At 42.8% G+C, this 24504-nt stretch overlaps 1 protein-coding gene and 1 pseudogene across 1 annotated transcript; both read right to left on the bottom strand.

Annotated features, from left to right (window-relative positions):
* Positions 1-3838: 3838 nt before the first annotated feature.
* LOC147973072 (uncharacterized) lies at positions 3839-22799 on the bottom strand (the record flags this gene model as incomplete). Its single annotated transcript, XM_087524570.1, has 3 exons — positions 3839-4167; positions 22376-22436; positions 22500-22799. Coding segments are annotated over 3 exons (690 nt in total), but the record flags the coding sequence as incomplete, so codon positions are not given.
* LOC147973071 (uncharacterized) lies at positions 22800-24059 on the bottom strand (annotated as a pseudogene).
* Positions 24060-24504: the final 445 nt, after the last annotated feature.

Genomic DNA, 24504 nt, shown 5'->3' with positions numbered 1-24504 from the left:
GCATAGTGATTGGTCCTATACGACTCTGTTGTTGCCGATATGTTCGGCCCAGGATTATTCCAATCGTCTCTCATAGCCATACACAAAGCCCTCCCCTTTGTACAAGTCACAAGCACATGAAAGGTGCTCTCATCTTCGGCACCAGAAATTGAACACATATCTGAAAAAGCTTGGTAGTGTGCAACTCTATTAACCTGTACCGTTAAGCTATTGGATGCAGCTTCCCAAGCGCAGTTTCTTGGACCCACTAGAGATGTGCCATCTTACTTGGGTTGTTCTTTTCTTGTGTCTGACATTTTCCCACTCTCCTCGCCAAGAATACCTCCTTGATGCCACTCATTCCAAGGAAGTAAAGCAACAAAACCTTCTGCCTCTACATGGATATAACTAACGCAATGGTGCGCTCTAGCCGAGAGGATCAAACATGTATGACACACGGGAGTAAGAAATAGTTCCAAGAGTGTAGGTGTACAAGGAGAAAACGTAAGTAACATTTGACGACACTTTATGATGGGCTTGCAGTCGGGAACCCCTTGCAAAATTAAATGATACACATGCATGCCACATGTGTAAACGCTGAGAGTTCTTCAGTCTGCACCATGAATGTAGAGGACATAGTAAAAAGTGATATTAAGATTCATGATAATTCCATTGAATATTTACGTAAAATAGTTTTAGCTAGCCAGAATCCATGATAAGCCATTCTATTATTAAAAAAAGAATAATTTGAGGAATCTTCTCTTATTATGTTCGTGATTGTTAGGATTTAATTAATCCTATTAATCACTGCTTTTCCTAACCGAGGCGGTTGCCTCACATCTCTTCGGTCGCATCCATTCAGGGGCTATATATATATATGTGTGTGTGTGTAAATGACATCATCAATAGGACAAACCATTCACTTTTATATATGTGACAAGGCTCTCTCGATTGTCTCTCCTTTCCCTTTCTAACATGTTATCAGCACGTAGTTTCTGTCTAAGAGCAATCCGGCCAAGAAAACAGCGGTTACACGCAACGGTAAGAGCAGTTCCGTGCGAGACGAAGCGCCGGCCTCATGTCTCAGGGCTCTCCGTCATCGGCGATTGGAGGCCGGCACTAGGCGGTGCCCATCCCGACGATGCGGCGTGAGACGCTCAGCCACGACAACTCTCTTTACAAGGCGACAACGCAACGCGAGTGGGTGACCCCGTCGATCGCGGCGGCCGCAACAACACAGCAACAAGCGATCGGCCAAAAAACGTTGAAGTTTTCAAGGACGGTATCGATCCATCTATACGGACCGATGATCTTGATGGATCAGTGCATGCTGCGCTCCCTTTTGTCTTGTTCCTAGTTTGATTAAACAAACATTACTAATGCACTGCGTTGTTGATTCGCCATGCATCAATTTGGAACAAGGAGATCTCAGGAGCATGATCAACGCAACAGTTGCATCATCGACGACAGCGCTCTCGGGCGTGGCGGCACCGTCGTCTACGTCGAGCCCATGGCATCCCAGAGACTTCGATGCAGCGGCCAAGGACAAGGCCATCTAGCCCTCTAGCACGGGCGGACGATGAGCGGCCGTGATGGCTGTAGCGGCGACGCCCTCGGGCATGGCAAACCGCAAACGGCGGCATCAGCAATAGCCGATTCCCAAGCGGCCGGCACGGTTCCTCCACGGCGCTGGCCTAACAGACGACAACGCGGAAACCAGCGGCCGGCTACATCCTCCGGCGCGTGGCGCAAATTCAATCGAGCAATTTGGCCTACAAAGGAACAGAGGAGATGCCTCTCGATGGTGCTCGTCGGCACAGAAGCCATGGAGATCAGATCGGCAACTGCCTATCGATTTCACGGAAGCAGTTACCAAGAAGAGAACGAACAATGCCTCCGTGGCTATCGTCCATGGCAGCAAGGTATGATGGCCACAGCGGCCTCCTACGGCCTCAACCCCATCCCTCCTCCTCCCGGCGACGTGCCGCATCAGCGGCAGCGGTGCAGCGCCCACCACCACGGTGTTACCCCTCGCGCCCTCGCCCCAGCCATGCGGGCAGCGCCCTCCCATGCTCCGGCTCGACGCACGGCACGTGGCCTGCACACTATTGCAGCCACGGCTATCCCGTAGCCGGCGTCGTCGTCTTAACCCGTCTGGATCGTGGCGGACACTCACAACGAGGCCTCCCCTCTAGACAGGCGGTGTTGGCGCAGCCCGAGGAAGAAGAAGCAAACACAGGTCTGGAGGTAGAAGAAGAACACACACAGGCTTTGGCACCGCACTCAACTTGTGCCACTTTTCTGTATTTCTTCTCGCATTTGATGCAACCGGTTACATGGCTTAAATAGCCGACTCACTTGGCTATCACACACAGCCACTAACCCACTACCTGCATGCACACACACGTACACCTATTCGTGGGCAAGCCACTAACGGCCTGATCCACATCACTGGTAGCTGACCGTACAACTCGGCCAACGCCCGCTGCATGCATCCTTATCTCATCTAACTACTTCGGCCGTACACACACGATTCTGAAGCTTGAGTCATTCCTAAGTCTGTAGCACACTAGGAGCTTGCCCACAACGGCACACTCTGACGCAGGTCTCAACTAACTGCATCCGATTCTAGCTCCAACGCTCATCTACCACACGACTCAGCCGCTGCGACTCTAGGGAGCTTTGCTGCTAACACATTTATACAGACTACACGTACGTGCTTGGTACTCAGCTGATGCTAACTCAACTACATGCATGAACGAACTAATGCAATGAAATAAACATGATGAATACCTAGACAACAAGGTTTACTCTATCAGGCGGCAGCGCCCGTATCGCGGCCACGGGCGTCGCCTTCGCGTGACCAGTCCTTCCGGTTGCACAACTTCCGACAGACAACGTAGCCTCGTCTGCTCTCGGCAACGGCACGTCCACCCAAAGCGTGCCGCCTATGATGCTAGATGCGGCGAAGGACGGCTCGGTGCGGAGAGCCCCTCCCGTAGCGGCAGCGTGGCTCGCCCTCCATGCCGGCGACTCGACGCCGTTCCCACACAATGGTGGTGTAGTGGAGTACAACGGCAAAACGAATCCTTCGATTCGTAACCACGCATAGAGAAGGCCGATGGAGGCTTATCTCTTTGCCGTTTTTCAGTTCTACCATCGAGGTTTTACTGATTCACGGATTAGGACATGTTCAATGTATTTGCTCTCTAGCAATTCCTACAACATGTTCTTTACCGGTACAACAACAATGTTTTGCGATTGAGATTAAATTTTCTCGCATAACAATATTTATTTTGTGATTGAGAAAAAATATTTTTTTCTCTCACAAAACAATCTCAATGTGATTGAGATTTTTTTTTTGAACCGGGCCTTAACCCCTTTCCATTACATTCATAACGAAAATACATAGTTCAATGACCATAGACCCAACATCAAACCGGCATAAGGAAACTAGAAAGGGGAAGGCGAGTCCAAAGCATCACTGGGAAACCCACCATGGGCACTCCTCATTGAGCAGCCCACTGTGGGGCGAAAACCCAGCAACGCTCTCGATCACGCTAGCCTCTAGGACCTAAACATAAAGGTTGAAACCAACAGGAAACCCGCAACAGTTCATAATCTCCAAGGCTCACAAACGAGCAGGAAGACACTCGCGCAGGAGTGAGACAACTATCCTGGCAAAAGTAAAACCGTAGCATCGGAGAGAGCATCGGTCCCTCGCTGATTTGGTTGGAGCCGCACATATTCTCATCATTGTCGAAGCATTGGACCCGAGCATCTTGGCTCCGCGCTTCATGGCCTCCCGATCATCACCAGCCAGCAAACCCGCCCAGTATGTCAAAAAACCACAAGCAGCCTACACCACATTAAATGGAGTCTTAAGCATTTTTTGTTCAAAAGTAGCCTGGTTGCGACAGTTCCAGAATGCCCAGCAAACAGCTGCCAAACCAAAGGTGTAAAACTTAGCCCCATCAGGAAGGAATATGTAACACCAGGAGAAGTACTGCCAGATATTGTTCGGGCAAAGAGATGTGCCCAACACACACCCAACCGTCCTCCAAACCACCCGAGCCACAGGACAAGTGAAAAAAAGATGTTGCAAAGTTTCAACATCTTTGCAGAACAAGCATCTAGGATTGCCTTCCCAATTTCGCCTCTTCATGACTTCTCGCGTCAGAATTGCGTCTTAAGACAATTGCCAAATAAAGATTTGGATTTTGAGGGGAATCTTAGCTTTCCAGATCCACCTGTAATCACACCCAACCAGGTGCCTTTCCAAATAGGTGTAGACCGATTTGGTCGAGAACTTACTTTTTTTGCTCAGAGTCCAGCTAATCTGATCAGATTCACCAGATAAATGCCAGGAGTTAACCACCCTAACAAGATCGTTCCACTGATCCGTAAGGGGAGGATGTAGGTTTTTTCTAAAGAGATCATTGCCCTCGATTTTTCTAAACTCAGCAACAGTGATTTCCTAATAATTGCATATGCTGAATAAGGCCGGAAATTGGTCTCGCAAAGGAGCATGACCCCTGATAGGGCCATTCCATACTCTGGCCATATTCCCAGAATTCAAAATCACTTTCCTTCCTGCCAAGTATACCTCCTTTACTTTCATAATAGCTTTCCAGATGGGGGAATCCCCAAATTTACTTTTCACCGAGGGCACCGTATCATTTCTGAAATATTTAGCACGGATCACGTCCTGCCAAAGGCCTTGTTGAGTTTCTAGTTTCCACCACCACTTGGTGAGGAGACTAATAGTCTGTCTATGTAGATCTTTAACTCCTAATCCTCCTTTGTTCTTAGATCTACAGATTCTAGAACACTTGACCAAGTGATATCTTCTACGACCATCAGTCTCTTACCAAAAGAACTTTTTTCGATGCTTATCTAATCTTTCAATAATCTTCTTAGGAAGCATAAACATAGACATGTAGTAGAAGATGACACTAGTAAGGGAAGAGTTGAGTAGGGTCAGTCTTCCCCCTGAAGACACCGCATTACCAATCCAGGATTCACAACACCTGAGGAATTTATCATCAACAAAGCTCCAGTCTAAAGCATGGAGAGTGGAATAGCTCACAGGCACCCCTAAGTATTTCATAGGGAAGTGCCCGAGCTGGCAATTGAAGAGTTTAGAGTAGAAAGTTAGTATGTCATCATTTCCCCCTATACATAAGATTTCGCTCTTCAGGAAATTTATTTTTAGCCCGGACATGAGCTCAAAGTTATATAGCAAGAGCTTTAGATTGACCGCAGCTTCTTTGTCATGCTCAAAGCAAATGACAGTATCGTCTGCATACTGAAGGATAGCCACACCCCCATTAATCAGGTCCGGGGCCAAACCTGTCAGCATTTTTTCTTTTTGAGCATTAAGGATCATTTTTGATAGGGCTTCCACAGCCATATTGAACAAAAAAGGTGAGTACGGGTCCCCTTGCCGCACCCCTTTGTAACTCTGGAAATAAGGACCTTTTTCATTATTCAACTTAATGCTAACAGTCCCATTATTAAGGATTTTCTGGACCCAGCCACACCACATAGGGCCAAAACCCCTGTTCCTATGACACTCAAGAAGGAAATCCCAATTGATTTTATCGTAGGCTTTTTCGAAGTCTAGTTTCAACACCACACCAACTCTTTTTTTTCGCTGCGCGTGGTGAAGAATTTCATGCAGGGTCAAAATGCCATCCATAATGTTTCTATGTTTTATGAAGGCGTTTTGATGTTTGCCGATGAGCATATCAGCAAAAATAGCCAGTCTATTGTCCAAAACTTTAGTGATAAATTTTTACGGGCAACGGAGAAGGCAAATCGGTCTATATTGCTGGATTTTCTTAGCTCCATTCATTTTGGGGATAAGGGTGATCACCTGATAACCCACAAGTATAGGGGATCGCAATAGTTTTCGATAAGTAAGAGTGTCGAACCCAACGAGGAGCTAAAGGCAGAACAAATATTCCCTCAAGTTCTATCGACCACCGATACAACTCTACGCATACTTGGCGTTCGCTTTACCTAGAACAAGTATGAAACTAGAAGTACTTTGTAGGTGTTGTTGGATAGGTTTGCAAGATAATAAAGAGCGCGTAAATAAAAGCTAGGGGCTGCTGCCTCTTGAGCACTGTGTTGGTTTTCCCCGAAGAGGAAGGGATGATGCAGCAAAGTAGCGTAAGTATTTCCCTCAGTTTTTGAGAACCAAGGTATCAATCCAGTAGGAGGCTACACGCGAGTCCCTCGTACCTACACAAAACAAATAAATCCTCGCAACCAACGCAAATAGGGGTTGTCAATCCCTATAAGGCCACTTACGAGAGTGAGATCTGATAGATATGATATAGATAATTTTTTTGGTATTTTTGTGATAAAGATGCAAAGTAAAATAAAGGCAAAGTAAATAGCAAAGGAAATAACTAAGTAGTAGGAGATTAATATGATAAAGATAGTCCCGGGGGGCCATAGGTTTCACTAGTGGCTTCTCTTGAGAGCATAAGTATTCTACGGTGGGTGAACAAATTACTGTTGAGCAATTGACAGAATTGAGCATAGTTATGAGAATATCTAGGCATGATCATGTATATAGGCATCACGTCCGAGACAAGTAGACTGACTCCTGCCTGCATCTACTACTATTACTCCACTCATCGACCGCTATCCAGCATGCATCTAGAGTATTAAGTTAAAAACAGAGTAACGCCTTAAGCAAGATGACATGATGTAGAGGGATAGACTCATGCAATATGAAGAAAACCCCATCTTGTTATCCTCGATGGCAACAATACAATGCGTGCCTTGCTGCCCCTACTGTCACTGGGAAAGGACACCGCAAGATTGAACCCAAAGCTTAGCACTTCTCCCATTGCAAGAAAGATCAATCTAGTAGGCCAAACCAAACTGATAATTCGAAGAGACTTCCAAAGATAACCAATCATACATAAAAGAATTCAGAGAAGATTCAAATATTGTTCAGAGATAGACTTGATCATAAACCCACAATTCATCGGTCTCAACAAACACACCGCAAAAAGAAGATTACATCGAATAGATCTCCACAAGAGAGGGGGAGAACATTGTATTGAGATCCAAAAAGAGAGAAGAAGCCATCAAGCTACTAACTATGGACCCGTAGGTCTGAAGTAAGCTACTCACACTTCATCGGAGGGGCTATGGTGTTGATGTAGAAGCCCTACGTGATCGATACCCCCTCCAGCGGAGCTCCAGAATAGGCCCGAAGATGGGATCTCGTGGATACAGAAAGTTACGGCGGTTGAATTAGGGTTTTGGCTCCGTTTCTGATTGTTTGGGGGTACGTGGATATATATAGGAGGAAGGAGTACGTCGGTGGAGCAACATGGGGCCCACGAGGGTGGAGGGCGCGCCTGGGGTAGGCAGGCGCGCCCCCTACCTCGTGGCCTCCTCTCTCGTGCCTTGACGTAGGGTCCAAGTCTCCCGGGTCTTGTTCGTTGAGAAAATCACGTTCCCGAAGGTTTCATTCCGTTTGGACTCCGTTTGATATTCCTTTTCTTCAAAACCCTAAAGCAGGCAAAAAAACAGCAATTCTGGGCTGGGCCTCCGGTTAATAGGTTAGTCCCAAAAATAATATAAAAGTGGATAATAAAGCCCAATAATGTCCAAAATAGTAGATAATATAGCATGGAGCAATCAAAAATTATAGATACGTTGGAGATGTATCAAGCATCCCCAAGCTTAATTCCTGCTCGTCCTCGAGTAGGTAAATGATAAAAACAGAATTTTTGATGCGGAGTGCTACTTGGCATAATTTTAATATAATTATTCTTAATTGCGGTATGAATATTCAGGTCCGAAAGATTCAAGACAAAAGTTCATATTGACATAAAAATAATAATACTTCAAGCATACTAACTAAGCAATTATGTCTTCTCAAAATAACATGGCCAAAGAAAGTTCATCCCTACAAAATCATATGGTTTAGTCATGTTTCATTTTCGTCACACAAGAATGCTCTCATCATGCACAACCCCGATGACAAGCCAAGCAATTGTTTCAAACTTTAGTAATCTCAAACCTATAAACTTTCACGCAATATATGAGCGCGAGCCATGGACATAGCACTATGGGTGGAATAGAATATAATGAGGGGGGTTATGTGGAGAAAAAAAAAGGAGAAAGTCTCACATCAACGAGGCTAATCAATGGGCTATGGAGATGCCCACCGATTGATGTTAATGCAAGGAGTAGGGATTTCCATGCAACGGATGCACTAGAGCTATAAATGTATGAAAGCTCAACAAAAGAAACTAGTGGGTGTGCATCCAACTTGCTTGCTCACGAAGACCTAGGGCACTTGAGGAGGCCCATTGTTGGAATATCCAAGCCAAGTTCTATAATGAAAAATTCCCACTAGTATATGAAAGTGACAAAACAAGGAACTCTCTAACATGAAGATTAAGGTGCTACTTTGAAGCACAAGTGTGGCAAAGGATAGTAACATTGTCCCTTCTCTCTTTTTCTCTCATTTTTTTGGGCCTTCTCTTTTTTATGGCCTTTCTCTTTTTTCCTCACTTGGGACAATGCTCTAGAAAATGATGATCATCACACTTCTATTTATTTACAACTCAATGATTACAACTCGATACTAGAACAAAAGATGACTCTATATGAATGCCTCCGGCGGTGTACCGGGATATGTAATGATACATGAGTGACATGTATGAAAGAATTATGAACGGTGGCTTTGCCACAAATACTATGTCAACTACATGATCATGCTAAGCAATATGACAATAATGAATGTGTCATGATGAACAGAATGATGGAAAGTTGCATGGAAATATATCTCGGAATGGCTATGGAAATGCCATAATAGGTAGGTATGGTGGTTGTTTTGAGGAAGATATAAGGAGGTTTATGTGTGAAAGAGCGTATCATATCACGGGGTTTGGATGCACCGGCGAAGTTTGTGCCAACTCTCAATGTGAGAAAGGCCAATGCACGGTACCGAAGAGGCTAGCAAGGATGGAAGGGTGAGAGTGCATATAATCCATGGACTCAACATTAGTCATAAAGAACTCACATACTTATTTCAAAAATCTACAAGTCATCAAAAACCTCAGTACTACGCGCATGCTCCTAGGGGGATAGATTGGTAGGAAAAGACCATCGCTCGTCCCCGACCGCCACTCATAAGGAAGACAATCAAATAACACCTCATGTTTCAAATTTGTTGCATAACATTTACCATACGTGCATGCTACGGGACTTGCAAACTTCAACACAAGTATTTCTCAATTTCACAACTACTCAACTAGCACGACTTTGATATTATTACCTCCATATCTCAAAACAATCATTAAGCATCAAACTTCTCTTAGTATTCAAAACACTCTTAAGAAAATTTTACTAACTTTGAATACCTAGCATATTAGGATTTTAAGCAAATTACCATGCTATTAAGACTCTCAAAATAATCTAAGTGAAGCATGAGAGATCAATAGTTTCTATAAAACAAATCCACCACCGTGCTCTAAAAGATATATGTGAAGTACTAGAGCAAAATTATATAACTCAAAAGATATAAACGAAGCACACAGAGTATTCTAACAAATTCCAAATCATGTATAGCTCTCTAAAAAGGTGTGTACAGCAAGGATGATTGTGGTAAAATAACAAGCAAAGACTCAAATCATACAAGACACTCCAAGCAAAACACATATCATGTGGCGAATAAAAATATAGCTCCAAGTAAAGTTACCGATAGAAGTAGACGAAAGAGGGGATGCCTTCTGGGGCATCCCCAAGCTTTGGCTTTTATGTGTCCTTATATTATCTTGGGGGTGCCATGGGCATCCCCAAGCTTAGGCTCTTGCCACTCCTTGTTCCATAATCCATCAAATCTTTACCCAGAACTTGAAAACTTCACAACACAAAACTTAAAGTAGAAAATCTCGTGAGCTCCGTTAGCGAAAGAAAACAAAAGATCACTTCAAGGAAATGTAATGAAATTATTCTTTATTTATATTTGTGTTATACTTACTGTATTCCAACTTTTTTATGGTTTATAAACTATTTTACTAGACATAGATTCATCAAAATAAGCAAACAACACACGAAAAACAGAATCTGTCAAAAACAGAACAGTCTGTAGTAATCTGTAGCTAGCGCAATATCTGGAACCCCAAAAATTCTAAAATAAATTGATGAACGTGATTAATTTATCTATTAATCATCTTCAAAAAGAATTAACTAAATATCACTTTCCAAATAAAAATTACAGCAGTTCTCGTGAGCGCTAAAGTTTCTGTTTTTTTACAGCAAGTTCAACAAGACTTTCCCCAAGTCTTCCCAACGGTTCTACTTGGCACAAACACTAATTAAACACAAAAAAACACAACCAAAACAGAGGTTAGATAAATTATTTATTACTAAACAGGAGCAAAAATCAAGGAATAAAAATAAAATTGGGTTGCCTCCCAACAAGCGCTATCGTTTAACGCCCCTAGCTAGGCATAACAAGCAAGAATAGATCTAGGTATTGCCATAATAGTAAGATAGATTATTAAAACTCATCTCATATTCTCTACGTTCAGCTTCAAGCTTTCTTTGAGGCAAGAAAAATTAATCAAAAGGGCTAAATTTAATGGGACAAAAGTCCCCAAGATCAACCTTGGGAGGTATAGGTTCCTCCTTTGGTCCTTCATATTGCACAACCAATTCATCATTATAAGCATTCTTTTGACAGAACTTTGTGAGCCTATATTCAAGAGAATATCCTAGTTCATTATTTCGAATAGCCAAATCATCATTAACTTCAGAGATTCTGTCAACTAAAACATTGGCAGGAACCCTTTTTCTAAGATTTTCATTGAAAGCAACATAGTCTAGAGATTGAAAACGCATTATTTCTTCTTGATCAAAGAGGATAACCTCTATGGGAGGACGACAAGCGTCCACCCTATAATGCACAAAGATTTCTTTGGCCTCTTTTATTATGAATCTAAACTCATGAGCCAAAAAGATAGTAGCGGCACGCTTAACAGAGGAATGCTCAATATTAGAAAATTCCAGAAAAATCCTTTGTATGGAAGGATGCATGTGCATGAATTGTCTTTCAAGTTCAACTACAAGAATGGCAATAGCGTCCGCAAGACTACTAGTTCTATGAAGGATATAACTACCCATAGAAGGTAAAGCACCGGCACAAGTAAAGAAATCTTGAATAACTCCTTTTCCAATAATATTACCACTACCAACACGAAATCTTTTTGTATGTGAGATAGTGGGTTCTTTAGTAGGAGCATCAGAATTATTATCAACAATAGTTTCCCCAATTTCAGACATAGAGGTAGAAGGTAAAGGACTAGCCATAACGGCAAGCAAACAAACTAACACACAAGCAAACAAAAAGCAAGTGGGTAAAAAGAGGCAAATAGAGAAAGAGAGGGAGGATAGAGAGAGAGAGGGGGGGCAAATAAAATGGCAAGGGTGAAGTGGGGGAGAGGAAAACGAGAGGAAAATGGAAAATAATGTAATGCGTGAGATAAGGGTATGTGACGGGTACTTGGTATGTTGACTTTTGCGAAGACCTCCCCGGTAACGACGCCAGAAATCCTTCTTGCTACCTCTTGAGCACTGCGTTGGTTTTCCCCAAAGAGGAAGGGATGATGCAGCAAAGTAGCGTAAGTATTTCCCTCAGTTTTTGAGAACCAAGGTATCAATCCAGTAGGGGGCTACGCGTGAGTCCCTCGTACCTGCACAAAACAAATAAATCCTCGCAACCAACTCAAATAGGGGTTGTCAATCCCTATAAGGCCACTTACGAGAGTGAGATCTGATAGATATGATATCGATAATATTTTTGGTATTTTTGTGATAAAGATGCAAATTAAAATAAAGGCAAAGTAAATAGCAAAGGAAATAACTAAGTAGTAGGAGATTAATATGATAAAGATAGACCCGGGGGCCATAGGTTTCACTAGTGGCTTCTCTCGACAACATAAGTATTCTACGGTGGGTGAACAAATTACTGTTGAGCAATTGACCGAATTGAGCATAGTTATGAGAATATCTAGGCATGATCATGTATATAGGCATCACGTCCGAGACAAGTAGACCGACTCCTGCCTGCATCTTCTACTATTACTCCACTCATCAACTGCTATCCAGCATGCATCTAGAGTATTAAGTTAAAAACAGAGTAACGCCTTAAGCAAGATGACAAGATGTAGAGGGATAGACTCATGCAATATGAAGAAAACCCCATCTTGTTATCCTCGATGGCAACAATACAATATGTGCCTTGCTGCCCCTACTGTCACTGGGAAATGACACCGCAAGATTGAACCCAAAGCTAAGCACTTCTCCCATTGCAAGAAAGATCAATCTAGTAGGCCAAACCAAACTGATAATTCGAAGAGACTTGCAAAGATAACCAATCATACATAAAAGAATTCAGAGAAGATTCAAATATTGTTCAGAGATAGACTTGATCATAAACCCACAATTCATCGGTCTCAACAAACACACCTCAAAAAGAAGATTACATCGAATAGATCTCCACAAGAGAGGGGGAGAACATTGTATTGAGATCCAAAAAGAGAGAAGAAGCCATCAAGCTACTAACTATGGACCCGTAGGTCTGAAGTAAACTACTCACACTTCATCGGAGGGGCTATGGTGTGGATGTAGAAGCCCTCCGTGATCGATGCCCCCTCCGGCGGAGCTCCGGAACAGGCCCCAAGATGGGATCTCGTGGATACAGAAAGTTACGTCGGTGGAATTAGGGTTTTGGCTCCGTTTCTGATCGTTTGGGGGTACGTGGATATACATAGGAGGAAGGAGTATGTCGGTGGAGCAACAGGGGCCCACGAGGGTGGAGGGCGCGCCTGGGTTGGCAGGCGCGCCCCCTACCTCGTGGCCTCCTCTCTTGTGCCTTGACCTAGCTAGGGTCCAAGTCTCCCGGGTCTTGTTCGTTGAGAAAATCACGTTCCTGAAGGTTTCATTCCGTTTGGACTCCGTTTGTTATTCCATTTCTTCGAAACCCTAAAACAGGCAAAAAAACATCAATTCTGGGCTGGGCCTCCGGTTAATAGGTTAGTCCCAAAAATAATATAAAAATGGATAATAAAGCCCAATAATGTCCAAAATAGTAGATAATATAGCATGGAGCAATAAAAAATTATAGATACGTTGGAGACGTATCAGAGGCTGTTTAGATAAAGACACAACTAAGTTAGTTTTAGTAAAGAGCTTTTTGTTACGAGAAAGTTATTTATCCCTAGGCAATCGATAACTAGACCGGTAATCATTATTGCAATTTTATATGAGGGAGAGGCATAAGCTAACTTACTTTCTCTACTTGGATCATATGCACTTATGATTCGAACTCTAGCAAGCATCCGCAACTAGTAAAGATCATTAAGGTAAAACCCAACCATAGCGTTAAAGTATCAAGTCCTCTTTATCCCACACGCAACAACCCCCTTACTTGGGTTTGTGTTTCAGTCACTCACGCAACCCACTATAAGAGAATCATGAACGTATTGCAACACCCTACAACGTGGATCCCTCACGCTTGCGCGACACGGAGAGCACCATAGGACAGCACCAATAATAGCACATGCAACTCAAACCAATCTTGATCATCAAATAGCCATAGGACAAAACTGATCTACTCAAACATCATAGGATAGCCATACATCATTGGGAAATAATATATAGCGTTGAGCACCATGTTTAAGTAGAGATTACAGTGGGTAAGAGAGAGGTTACACCGCTGCATAGGGGGGAAGAGTTGGTGATGATGGCTGTGAAGTTGTTGGTGAAGATTGTGGTGATGATGATGGTCCCCGGTGACACTCCGGTGTCACCGGAAGCGAGGGGGGAGAGCCCCCTCCCTCTTCTTCTTCCTTGACCTCCTCCCTAGATGGGAGAAGGGTTTCCCCTCTGGTCCATGGCCTCCATGGCGTGGGAGGGGCAAGAGCCCCTCCAAGATTGGATCTCTCTCTCTCTCTCTCTCTCTCTCTCTCTCTCTCTCTCTCTGTTTCTGCGTTCTTTGATTCTTCCCTTTAACCGTTTCTTATATTCCCGGAGATCCGTAACTCCGATTGGGCTGAAATTTTAACACGATCTCTATCCGGATATTAGCTTTCTTGCGGCGGACGAAGGGAACCAACCGCCTTATGGGGTGGCCACGAGGGTCAGGGGCGCGCCCCTGCCTCGTGGCCCCCTCAGGCATCGTCTTGCGTGGATTTTTCTTCCCAAAAATCATATATATTCCAAAAAAAATCTCCGTCAGTTTTTATCCCGATTGGACTCCGTTTGATATGGATATTCTGCGAAACAAAAAACATGCAACAAACAGGAACTGGCACTGGGCACTGGATCAATATGTTAGTCCCAAAAATAATATAAAAAGTTGCCAAATGTATATGAAAGTTGTAGAATATTGGCATGGAAAAATCAAAAATTATAGATACGACGGAGACAGATCAGCATCCCCAAGCTTAATTCCTGCTCGTCCTCGAGTAGGTAAATGATAAAAAGATAATTTTTTATGTGGAATGCTACCTAGCATAATCTTGATCACATATCTAATCATGGCATGAATATTAATATACGAGTGATTCAAAGAAATAGTCTATCATTTGACATAAAAATAATAATACTTCAAGCCTACTAATAAAGCAATCATGTCTTTTCAAAATAACATGGCCAAAGAAAGTTATCCCTACAAAATCATATAGTCTGGCTATGCTCCATCTTCACCACAAAAAATATTCAAATCATGCACAACCCCGATGACAAGTCGAGCAATTGGTTCATACTTTTAAACGTGCTTTAGCTTTTTCAACCCTCACGCGATACATGAGCGTGAGCCATGGACATGGCACTATAGGTGAAATAGAATATGATGGTGGAGGTTGTGCGGAGAAGACAAAAAGGGAGAAAGTCTCACATCGACGCGGCTAATCAACAGGCTATGGAGATGCCCATTGATGTCAATGTGAGGAGTAGGGATTGCCATGCAACGGATGCACTAGAGCTATAAGTATATGAAAGCTCAAACTGAAACTAAGTGGGTGTGCATCCAACTTGCTTGCTCATGAAGACCTAGGGCATTTGAGGAAGCCCATCGTTGGAATATACAAGCCAAGTTCTATAATGAAAAATTCGCACTAGTATATGAAAGTGATAACTCAAGAGACTCTCTATATGAAGAACATGGTGCTACTTTGAAGCACAAGTGTGGTAAAAGGATAGTAACATTGCCCCCTTTTCTTTTCTTTTTCTTTTTTTTGGCGGGCTTCTTTGGCCCCTTTTTTTTTATTTAGGCTTCTTTGGCATCTGTTTTTTTGGGGCAATGCTCTAATAATGATGATCATCACACTTTTATTTAATTACAACTCAATATTACAACTCGATACTAGAACAAAGATATGACTCTATATGAATGCCTCCGGCGGTGTACCGGCATGTGCAATGATCTAGCGTAGCATTGACATCAAAGAACGGACAAGCCATGAAAACATCCTGCTAGCTATCTTACGATCATGCAAAGCAATATGACAATGAATGCTCAAGTCATGTATATGATGATGATGGAAGTTGCATGGCAATATATCTCGGAATGGCCATGGAAATGCCATAATAGGTAGGTATGGTGGCTGTTTTGAGGAAGATATAAGGAGGCCTATGTGTGACAGAGCGTATCATATCACGGGGTTTGGATGCACCGACGAAGTTTGCACCAACTCTCGAGGTGAGAAAGGGCAATGCACGGTACCGAAGAGGCTAGCAATGATGGAAGGGTGAGAGTGCGTATAATCCATGGACTCAACATTAGTCATAAAGAACTCACATACTTATTGCAAAAATTTATTAGCCCTCAAAGCAAAGTACTACTACGCATGCACCTAGGGGGATAGATTGGTAGGAAAAGACCATCGCTCGTCCCCGACCGCCACTCATAAGGAAGACAATCAATAAATACCTCATGCTCTGACTTCGTTAGATAACGGTTCACCATACATGCATGCTACAGGAATCACAAACCTCAACACAAGTATTTCTAATAATCCACAACTACCCACTAGCATGACTCTAATATCACCATCTTTATATCGCAAAACTATTGCAAGGAATCAAACATATCATATTCAGTGATCTACAAGTTTTATGTAGGATTTTATGACTAACCATGTGAATGACCAGTTCCTGTCATCTCTCTAAATAGATATAAGTGAAGCAAGAGAGTTTAATTCCTTCTACAAAAGATATGCCCACGCTCTAACAAATATAAGTGAAGCAAAAGAGCATTCTACAAATGGCGGTTTTCTATGTAAAGAGAAACACGCAATCCAAACATCAAATGATATAAGCGAAGCACATGAAGCATTCTATAAAGCCATACTCAAAAGATATAAGTGAAGTGAAATGAGAATTCTATAAATCAACCAAGGACTATCTCATACTAGCATGGTTCATAAAATAAAAATGAAAAATAAATGCAAAAGACGCTCCAAGATTGCACATATCACATGAACGAAACGAATCCGAAAACATACCGATACTTGTTGAAGAAAGAGGGGATGCCTTCCGGGGCATCCCCAAGCTTAGACGCTTGAGTATCCTTGAATATTTACTTGGGGTGCCTCGGGAATCCCCAAGATTGAGCTCTTGCCTCTCTTCCTTCTTCTCACATCGAGACCTTCTCGATCATCGAACATTTCATCCACATAAAACTTCAACAGAAAACTCGGTAAGATCCGTTAGTATAATAAAGCAAATCACTACTCTAAGTACTGTTGCAAACCAATTCATATTTTGTTTTTGAATTGTGTCTACTGTAATATATCCTTTTCATGGCTTAATCCACTGATATAAATCGATGGTTTCATCAAAACAAGCAAACTATGCATCAAAAACAGAATCTGTCTAAAACAGAACAGTCTGTAATAATCTGAACATTAACCATACTTCTTATACTTGAAAAATTCTACCAAAATTATGAAAAATAAACAATTTATATAGAAAGACATTACAAAAATAATCATAACCATTTGACATTCCATCTAAAAATGTAAAATCGCGCACTGCAGCCAAAGTTTCTGTCCTGCACCGTACAAACCATCAAGCAAAGTAAACATCCTAAAGGCAAACCTTGGCACATTATTTTTATAATACAATGGAATTGTACAAGGGGATAATTATTTTTATTGAAAAGTTTCTGTAATCAAGATTCACAAAGTTTCCGTGAGCATGAACAAAGTTCAAGGAGCTCTCCCACTTCAACAATGCTCGTCTTTCTCACTTTCACTTTCCTTTTTGAAAAAGTTTTGGGTTCCCCTCTTTATTTTTGTTGTTTTTAAACTATATAAAAGCACTAAACAGAAATAAATGACTCTCTAAAACTTCCGGGTTGTCTCCCTGGCAGCGCTTTCTTTAAAGCCATTAAGCTAGGCATATAGTGCTCAAGTAGTGAATCCACCCGGATCCCAAGGTATATCAAAGCCAATTTTAATTAACAATGATTTGTAATTTAATAGCAAGCACAAAGTAACATATATCATGCAATGACAAAGTCTAACTCTCTTCCTATGCATTGGCATGTCATAAAAGAACTATTCATGCACACATAGTAAAGGCCAATGCATAGTATAAACAGTTTCTTGCAATTTTATCGTATTGGAAACATAGAGAGGTGGAGATATAGTTCCTCTCTCATAATAATTGCAAGCAGGAGCATCAAACACATGCATATTATATTCATGAAAATCATCATGTGTAGTAGTAAAAGGCAACCCATCAATATAATCCTTAATAAGCACAAACTTCTCCGATATAGTGTAGTTTGGAGAATTCAAAAAGATAATAGGACTATCATGTGTGGGTGCAATAGAAACAATTTCATGTTTAACATAAGGAACTATAGCAAGTACATATCCATAAGCATAATTCATATTGGCATCTTGGCCACAAGCATAGAAAGCATCATCAAAAAGGGATATTTCAAGAGAATCAACGGGATCATAACAATCATCATAGAGATCATCCTTCGGTAAGCATGAAGGGAAATTAAACAATGTATGAGTTGAAGAGTTACTCTCATTAGAAGGTGTGCACGGGTAGCTAATCCGCTCTTCCTCCTTTTGTTCTTCGCTCTCCTACTCATCTTTTTCATCCAATGAGCTCACAGTTTTATCAACTTCTTCTTCCATAGATTCCTGCAAAATATTAGTCTCTTCTTGGACAACGGAGACTTTCTTAATAAGCGCATTAATATAGGAATTATATTCATAATTATGATAGCAATATTTTAGGATATCTAAATTTTCAGGCCTATAAACATCATCATCAAAAGCATCATACTTTTCAAACAAAGATTCAATTTCATAAGCACCCTTAAAAGCAACAAATTCTTCTATTTGTTCCACATCATAGTAATCATATATACCATTAGCATAAGAAGCTAAGGTTTCATTATCATTAAATTCGCATAAAAAGGGAAGGTGTGGAGCCTTCATCCTAGAGCAACAATTATAATCATATCTCAAGCATAGTTGCCTAGCATACCAATTCAATATATGAATTTGATCCCATAATAGTTTCCCTTTTTGTGTCAAGCGGTAATCCCTAAAGTATTCACGTTGATCCAACGTTACCCCCATTACATAATTGAATGGGGTTTTCTCAAGATTATTAAAGTAGTACATAATATCTTTCACATAACCAGCATCGAGGGTTTTAGGAGGTTCCCCGTCTCCATGAGTAGCAAGTACACCTAAATTTTTTGGTATTTCGTGTTCCATATCCATAACTAAAGATAAAGAACAACTAAGAACAGCAAATAAAAATTACTTAGTGATAAAGCAAACAAGCACACACGAGAATATTCACCCCACGCTATTGCTCCCCGGCAACGGCGCTAGAAAAAGGTCTTGACAACCCACAAGTATAGGGGATCGCAATAGTTTTTGATAAGTAAGAGTGTTGAACCCAACGAGGAGCTAAAGGCATAACAAATATTCCCTCAAGTTCTATCGACCACCGATACAACTCTACGCACGCTTGACGTTCGCTTTACCTAGAACAAGTATGAAGCTAGAAGTACTTTGTAGGTGTTGTTGGATAGGTTTGCAAGATAATAGAGCGCGTAAATAAAAGCTAGGGGCTGTTTAGATAAAGACACAACTAAGTTAGTTTTAGTATAGAGCTTTTTTTATGAGAAAGTTATTTGTCCCTAGGCAATCGATAACTAGACCGATAATCCTTATTGCAATTTTATATGAGGGAGAGGCATAAGCTAACATACTATCTCTACTTGGATCATATGCACTTATGATTGGAACTCTAGCAAGCATCCGCAACTACTAAAGATCATTAAGGTAAAACCCAACCATAGCATTAAAGTATCAAGTCCTCTTTATCCCATACGCAACAACCCCCTTACTTGGGTTTGTGTTTCAGTCACTCACGCAACCCACTATAAGCGAATCATGAACGTATTGCAACACCCTACAGTGTAGATCCCTCATGCTTGCGCGACACGAAGAGCACCATAGGACATCATCAATAATAAAACATGCAACTCAAACCAATCTTCATCATCAAATAGCCATAGGACAAAACGGATCTACTCAAACATCATAGGATAGCCATACATCATTGGGAAATAATATATAGTGTTGAGCACCATGTTTAAGTAGATATTACAGTGGGTAAGAGAGAGGTTACACCGCTGCATAGAGGGGGGAAGAGTTGGTGATGATGGCGGTGAAGTTGTTGGTGAAGATTGCGGTGATGATGATGGCCCCCGGTGGCACTCCGGTGTCACCGGAAGCGAGGGGGAGAGAGCCCCCCTCCTTATTCTTCTTCTTCCTTGACCTCCTCCCTAGATGGGAGAAGGGTTTTCCCTCTGGTCCATGGCCTCCATGGCATGGGAGGGGCGAGAGCCCCTCCAAGATTGGATCTGTCTCTCTGTCTCTCTCTGTTTCTGCGTTCTCTGATTCTTCCCTTTCACCGTTTCTTATATTCCTAGAGATCCGTAACTCTGATTGGGCTAAAAATTTAACACGATCTCTATCCGGATATTTGCTTTCTTGCAGCGAAAGAAGGGCACCAACCTCCTTACGGGGTGGCCACAAGGGTCAGGGGTGTGCCTGCCCCCCTGGGGCGCGCCCCCTGCCTCATGGCCCCCTCGGGCATCGTCTCGCGTGGATTTTTCTTCCCAAAAATCATATATATTACAAAAATATCTCCGTCGGTTTTTATCCCGTTTGGACTCCGTTTGATATGGATATTCTGCGAAACAAAAAACATGCAACAAACAGTAACTGGCACTGGGCACTGGATCAATATGGTAGTCCCAAAATAGTATAAAAAGTTGCCAAAAGTATACGAAAGTTGTAGAATATTGGCATGGAACAATCAAAAATTATAGATACGACAGTGACGTATCATCACCCCATAATTCAGGCGAGCAACATCTAAAGTGTTTTCGTGAAAAGCATCAAACAATCGCATAATATCGTTTTTAACAAAGTCCCAGTAGTGTTTATAAAACTCAGCTGGTATGTTATCCGGGCCAGGAGCTCGATTGCTATTCATGCCAAAAAGAGCTTTTTTTCACTTCTTCTTCTGTGAATTTGCTGGTGAGGAGAATGTTGTCATCATCAGTGAGTTTTTCATTCTCAGCCCACATATTAGGGGATAAGTGAAAGAGATTTCCTCTAGCAGGGCCAAACAGATCCTTGTAGTAGGCTGTGGCATGAGCTAAAAGGTTGGTGGTCCCCTCAATCACAACGTCCCCATCCGTGAAAGATTGAATGGTGTTCTTTCTCTCTTTTCCATTCGTCATTCTATGATAAAAGGTTGTATTAAGATCACCTTTTAAAAGCCAACGCTCATTGGATTGTTATAGCCAGTACAACTCTTCGTTATTAAGAATCTCATGGATCTCTATTTGTAAGGAGGTTTTCCTTTCATACATATTAGGGTCGAGAGGCCTTTCCTCTTCTATACGTTCAATTTCTTCCAATTTCAGTTTGATCTTTTTCTTTCTTTTTCTAACATGGACAAAGAAATTCAAACCCCACCCTTTAAAGTATTTTTTGAGCCGTTCCAACTTGATATTAAGGATATCAATAGGATCATCAACCCGGACTGGTTGTTCCCAGATCTTTTTGGCAGTGGGGTAGAAGTTTTCATCTCGCAGCCAACTGAGCTCAAATATGAACTCATGTTGGTGGGAGGTATCCATTTTCTTTGTTCCCGAGGACAAGAGGAGTGGGTTGTGGTCGGAAACATCTCTAACCAATTTATGAACTGTAACCAAAGGGAACAAGTCCTCCCAATCAAAACTCATCAAAATTCTATCAAGTTTCTCCAGGGTCGGGTGCATTTGATTATTATAGTCCATGTGTATTTGCCCCCTCCCATGTATATCTCCCGAAGGCTTAGAGAATCTATGATGGAGTTGAGCTTATCCATATAAGGGGATCGGTTCATGGTTTTGTTCTTCTCCCAGTTTTCTCTAAGGGTATTGAAATCACCACCCACTATATAGGGGACTTATGTGTGAGCACACATCGAGGCTAACTCCACAAGGAAGTCATCTTTTTTGTCATCATGGGCCACTCCATAGACCGTAATGAGAGCCCAGACAATCTTAAGGTTAACATCATATAGGTTGGCTTGCAAGCAAAACCTACCAGGAGTCCAGGAGACAACTTCTAAAGTTTCTTTCTTAATACCACAAAGGATACCACCTTCCTCACCGATTGATGGAACCCAATTCCAGTCAAATCTATTCGCAGGATCTATTTTTCTAAGACTTTTAGGAGGAAAGGTTTTTTTTCATAGTCTCTTGAAGGCAAATGAAATCCAGGGAATGATCTTTAATCATGTCAGAGAAACAGGTACTCATTCCTCTTTTACCAGCTCCCCTACAATTCCAAAAGATGCCATTCATTTGATAACAGTAGATTTTTTCCCCGTTTGGTATTCCTACCAGGAGGCAAGGTAGGGCGACCACTGTTTTTTTCAGGATTTTTCTTACCTTTTTGACTCCTAATTACTGGTCTAGATATGACAACATTAACCTTTCTTTCTTTTTTCTTTCTAGACCAAACTATAGTAAAGGGTTCCTCATTCATCTCATTCTCCTCACTCCATCTCATGTCCAAGGGGGTCTGGTCTCCTTTCCCATTAGTCAATAGTAGAATATTATTATTGCCATCCTTACTATCTTCCTTTTCCTCTAAGGAATCTTTATTTCTGGCTCTTTCCAGTTCTCTTAAAATATCAATATTAGCAAAATCAGAATCTGGAATATCTACACCCATATTAATATCTCTAAGAATGAGAACAAGATCATAAAAAGCATCAAAGGAGTTAGGTTTCATTGTGTTACCTTCCATGTTCCTCTTTTTTGCCGCAGCCGCAGCCTTGTCCTCCACTCGCTCCAGTTTATTCTGCACATTCCTGAAACTGAAGTGCAAGTTCTCCTCAGTGACTAAAGGGGGAGTGGGGATCACCTCATCATTCATCTCAGGGGACTCCACCCTGTACTCACTAGTCACTTTCAGCGCTGAATCATGTTGACCCACCACTTCCACAACTTGTGGAGAGGATTTGACCACATCAGAATAGGTTTTCACTGCCTCTTTATAACCAGGATTAAACCTCCTCAAGGATTGTTGGAAAGGTGAACTTACCTTTTCTTTCTCTCCCTGCTCCTGATCATATGCCATGGTTTCAATGAGAATAGTAGTATGGAGAGAGTCATCAGACTCCATACTCTCCTGTGACTCCCGAATCAGGTCAGGCACTTCTCGTTAGGGATTGGGAAGAGATTTTCCCCCAAGCCCAGTCAAAGAGCTGCCCATCTGAGCTCCAGGAGTCACATCCTGCATAGATTTTTTTAGGGTTCCCTCCATCTGGGTTAGGAGACACATTTATCTCATGTTTTTCACGGTTTGGATCCCTAACCAACACCTGCTCCACCTCATAGAAAAAATCATAGAAATGCCCCCCTAGGACTGCCTCAGCTACCCCAGGTATAGCATCAGCATTCCTGCATCCTAGTTTCACACGGACAGAAGCAGGACGATGCAAAATTGCAGCATCAATCTCCAGGGGAAAACCCACCAGCGAGGCAACAAAAGCTATATTTCTCTCACTTCTCTTATCCATAGGTACATTGATCACTTTCACCCAAGCAGTTTCCATAACCCCCTTCGATCCCACAATTGATGACCAAGGAGTGGCATGTATAACAACACCACTTTTTTCCGGAGTAACAGTACCCACATAGCAGATTTGAGCAACAGCTCGAGAATTAGGAAATCGAACCACAAACACCCCAGGACCAATGGCATGGGCTGAGTAGCGCCATACTGTGGCAAGGTAGTCAGATAAATCTAACTCCATCTTCCTGGTCGACATCTCGCCCTCCACAATGGTCACAACAATATTATTGGATCTCTCCTTAAGGTGGTTGGCCGTGCAAGAATCATGAATGTAGTAAAACCCCTGCCCCTTAGATTGAAATGCACACATTAGAGCAATACACTCCCAATGAAGAAATGCCGTGCAAACTAAAGCAAGATGCCCTAACTTGTTACATCGCTCACAAAAAGCTTGAGGACATCAAGTAGGAGGATGTTCATTTGACTTGGATATGGGGCAGGGGATAGGATTTTTGGTAGGAGGCACCTGAGAGATATTCTGTTTGCCATGCGGGCGGTGGGTCGGGGATGAAGTCTGGTGCCCGCTCCCTGTGTCCTGCAATGCCGTCGCCGAGCGCTTCTTCTCCACCCAGACACCTCCATCCTGGGTATCATGGCCCCTTGGCGCTGCCGCCACATCCCAGCGGGAGGTGTCCTCCGAAGCAGAGGCGAGATTGGACGAGGCAGAGATGGTGCGGTCGCCGTCGCCCTCGCTCCGCCTCCAAGAGTACTTGCTCTTGTCGCCGCCATGACCGTTTCTGCGGCCGGCGTTCCTTCCCACGCTGCGTCCCACGCCGCGCCCCGCACGGCCTGCATCCGCGCCTTGGCGCCGCACCCCTGGTACCCGCGCCCCGCATCAGCCGCCATGGGAGGTGAGGCCTCCACCTCCACGAAGGATCGAGGTTCTCCGCCTACCTTGCCTCTCCACCACCCCCACTCCCCAGCAGATCTTGATCTAGGTTTTTTTTCGCCATCCAGAGGTGGGCGAGGGCAGAGTCTAGGTCAAGCAGCGGGCGAGGCTGAGATTTTATATCCTCAGCGCGTGCCCGTTGACGAGAATGGATGCCTGGATGCGCACCCACGTGTCGCACATCCGCCATGGATGGGTGGGTGCAGGAGGTCGGGCCCGTTGTCGGTGTCAAAACTGGCGGATCTTGGGTGGGGGGTCCCGAACTGTGCGTCTAAGGTTGATGGTAGCAGGAGACAGGGGACACGATGTTTACCCAGGTTCGGGCCCTCTCTACGGAGGTAATACCCTACTTCCTGCTTGATTGATCTTGATGAATATGAGTATTACAAGAGTTGATCTACC

This window comes from Triticum urartu, chromosome 5A, assembly GCF_056163025.1.
Source record: "Triticum urartu cultivar PI428250 chromosome 5A, HENAU_Tu73, whole genome shotgun sequence".
In the NCBI taxonomy this organism is placed as follows: domain Eukaryota; kingdom Viridiplantae; phylum Streptophyta; class Magnoliopsida; order Poales; family Poaceae; genus Triticum; species Triticum urartu.
This window is presented reverse-complemented; position numbering and strand designations above follow the sequence as displayed.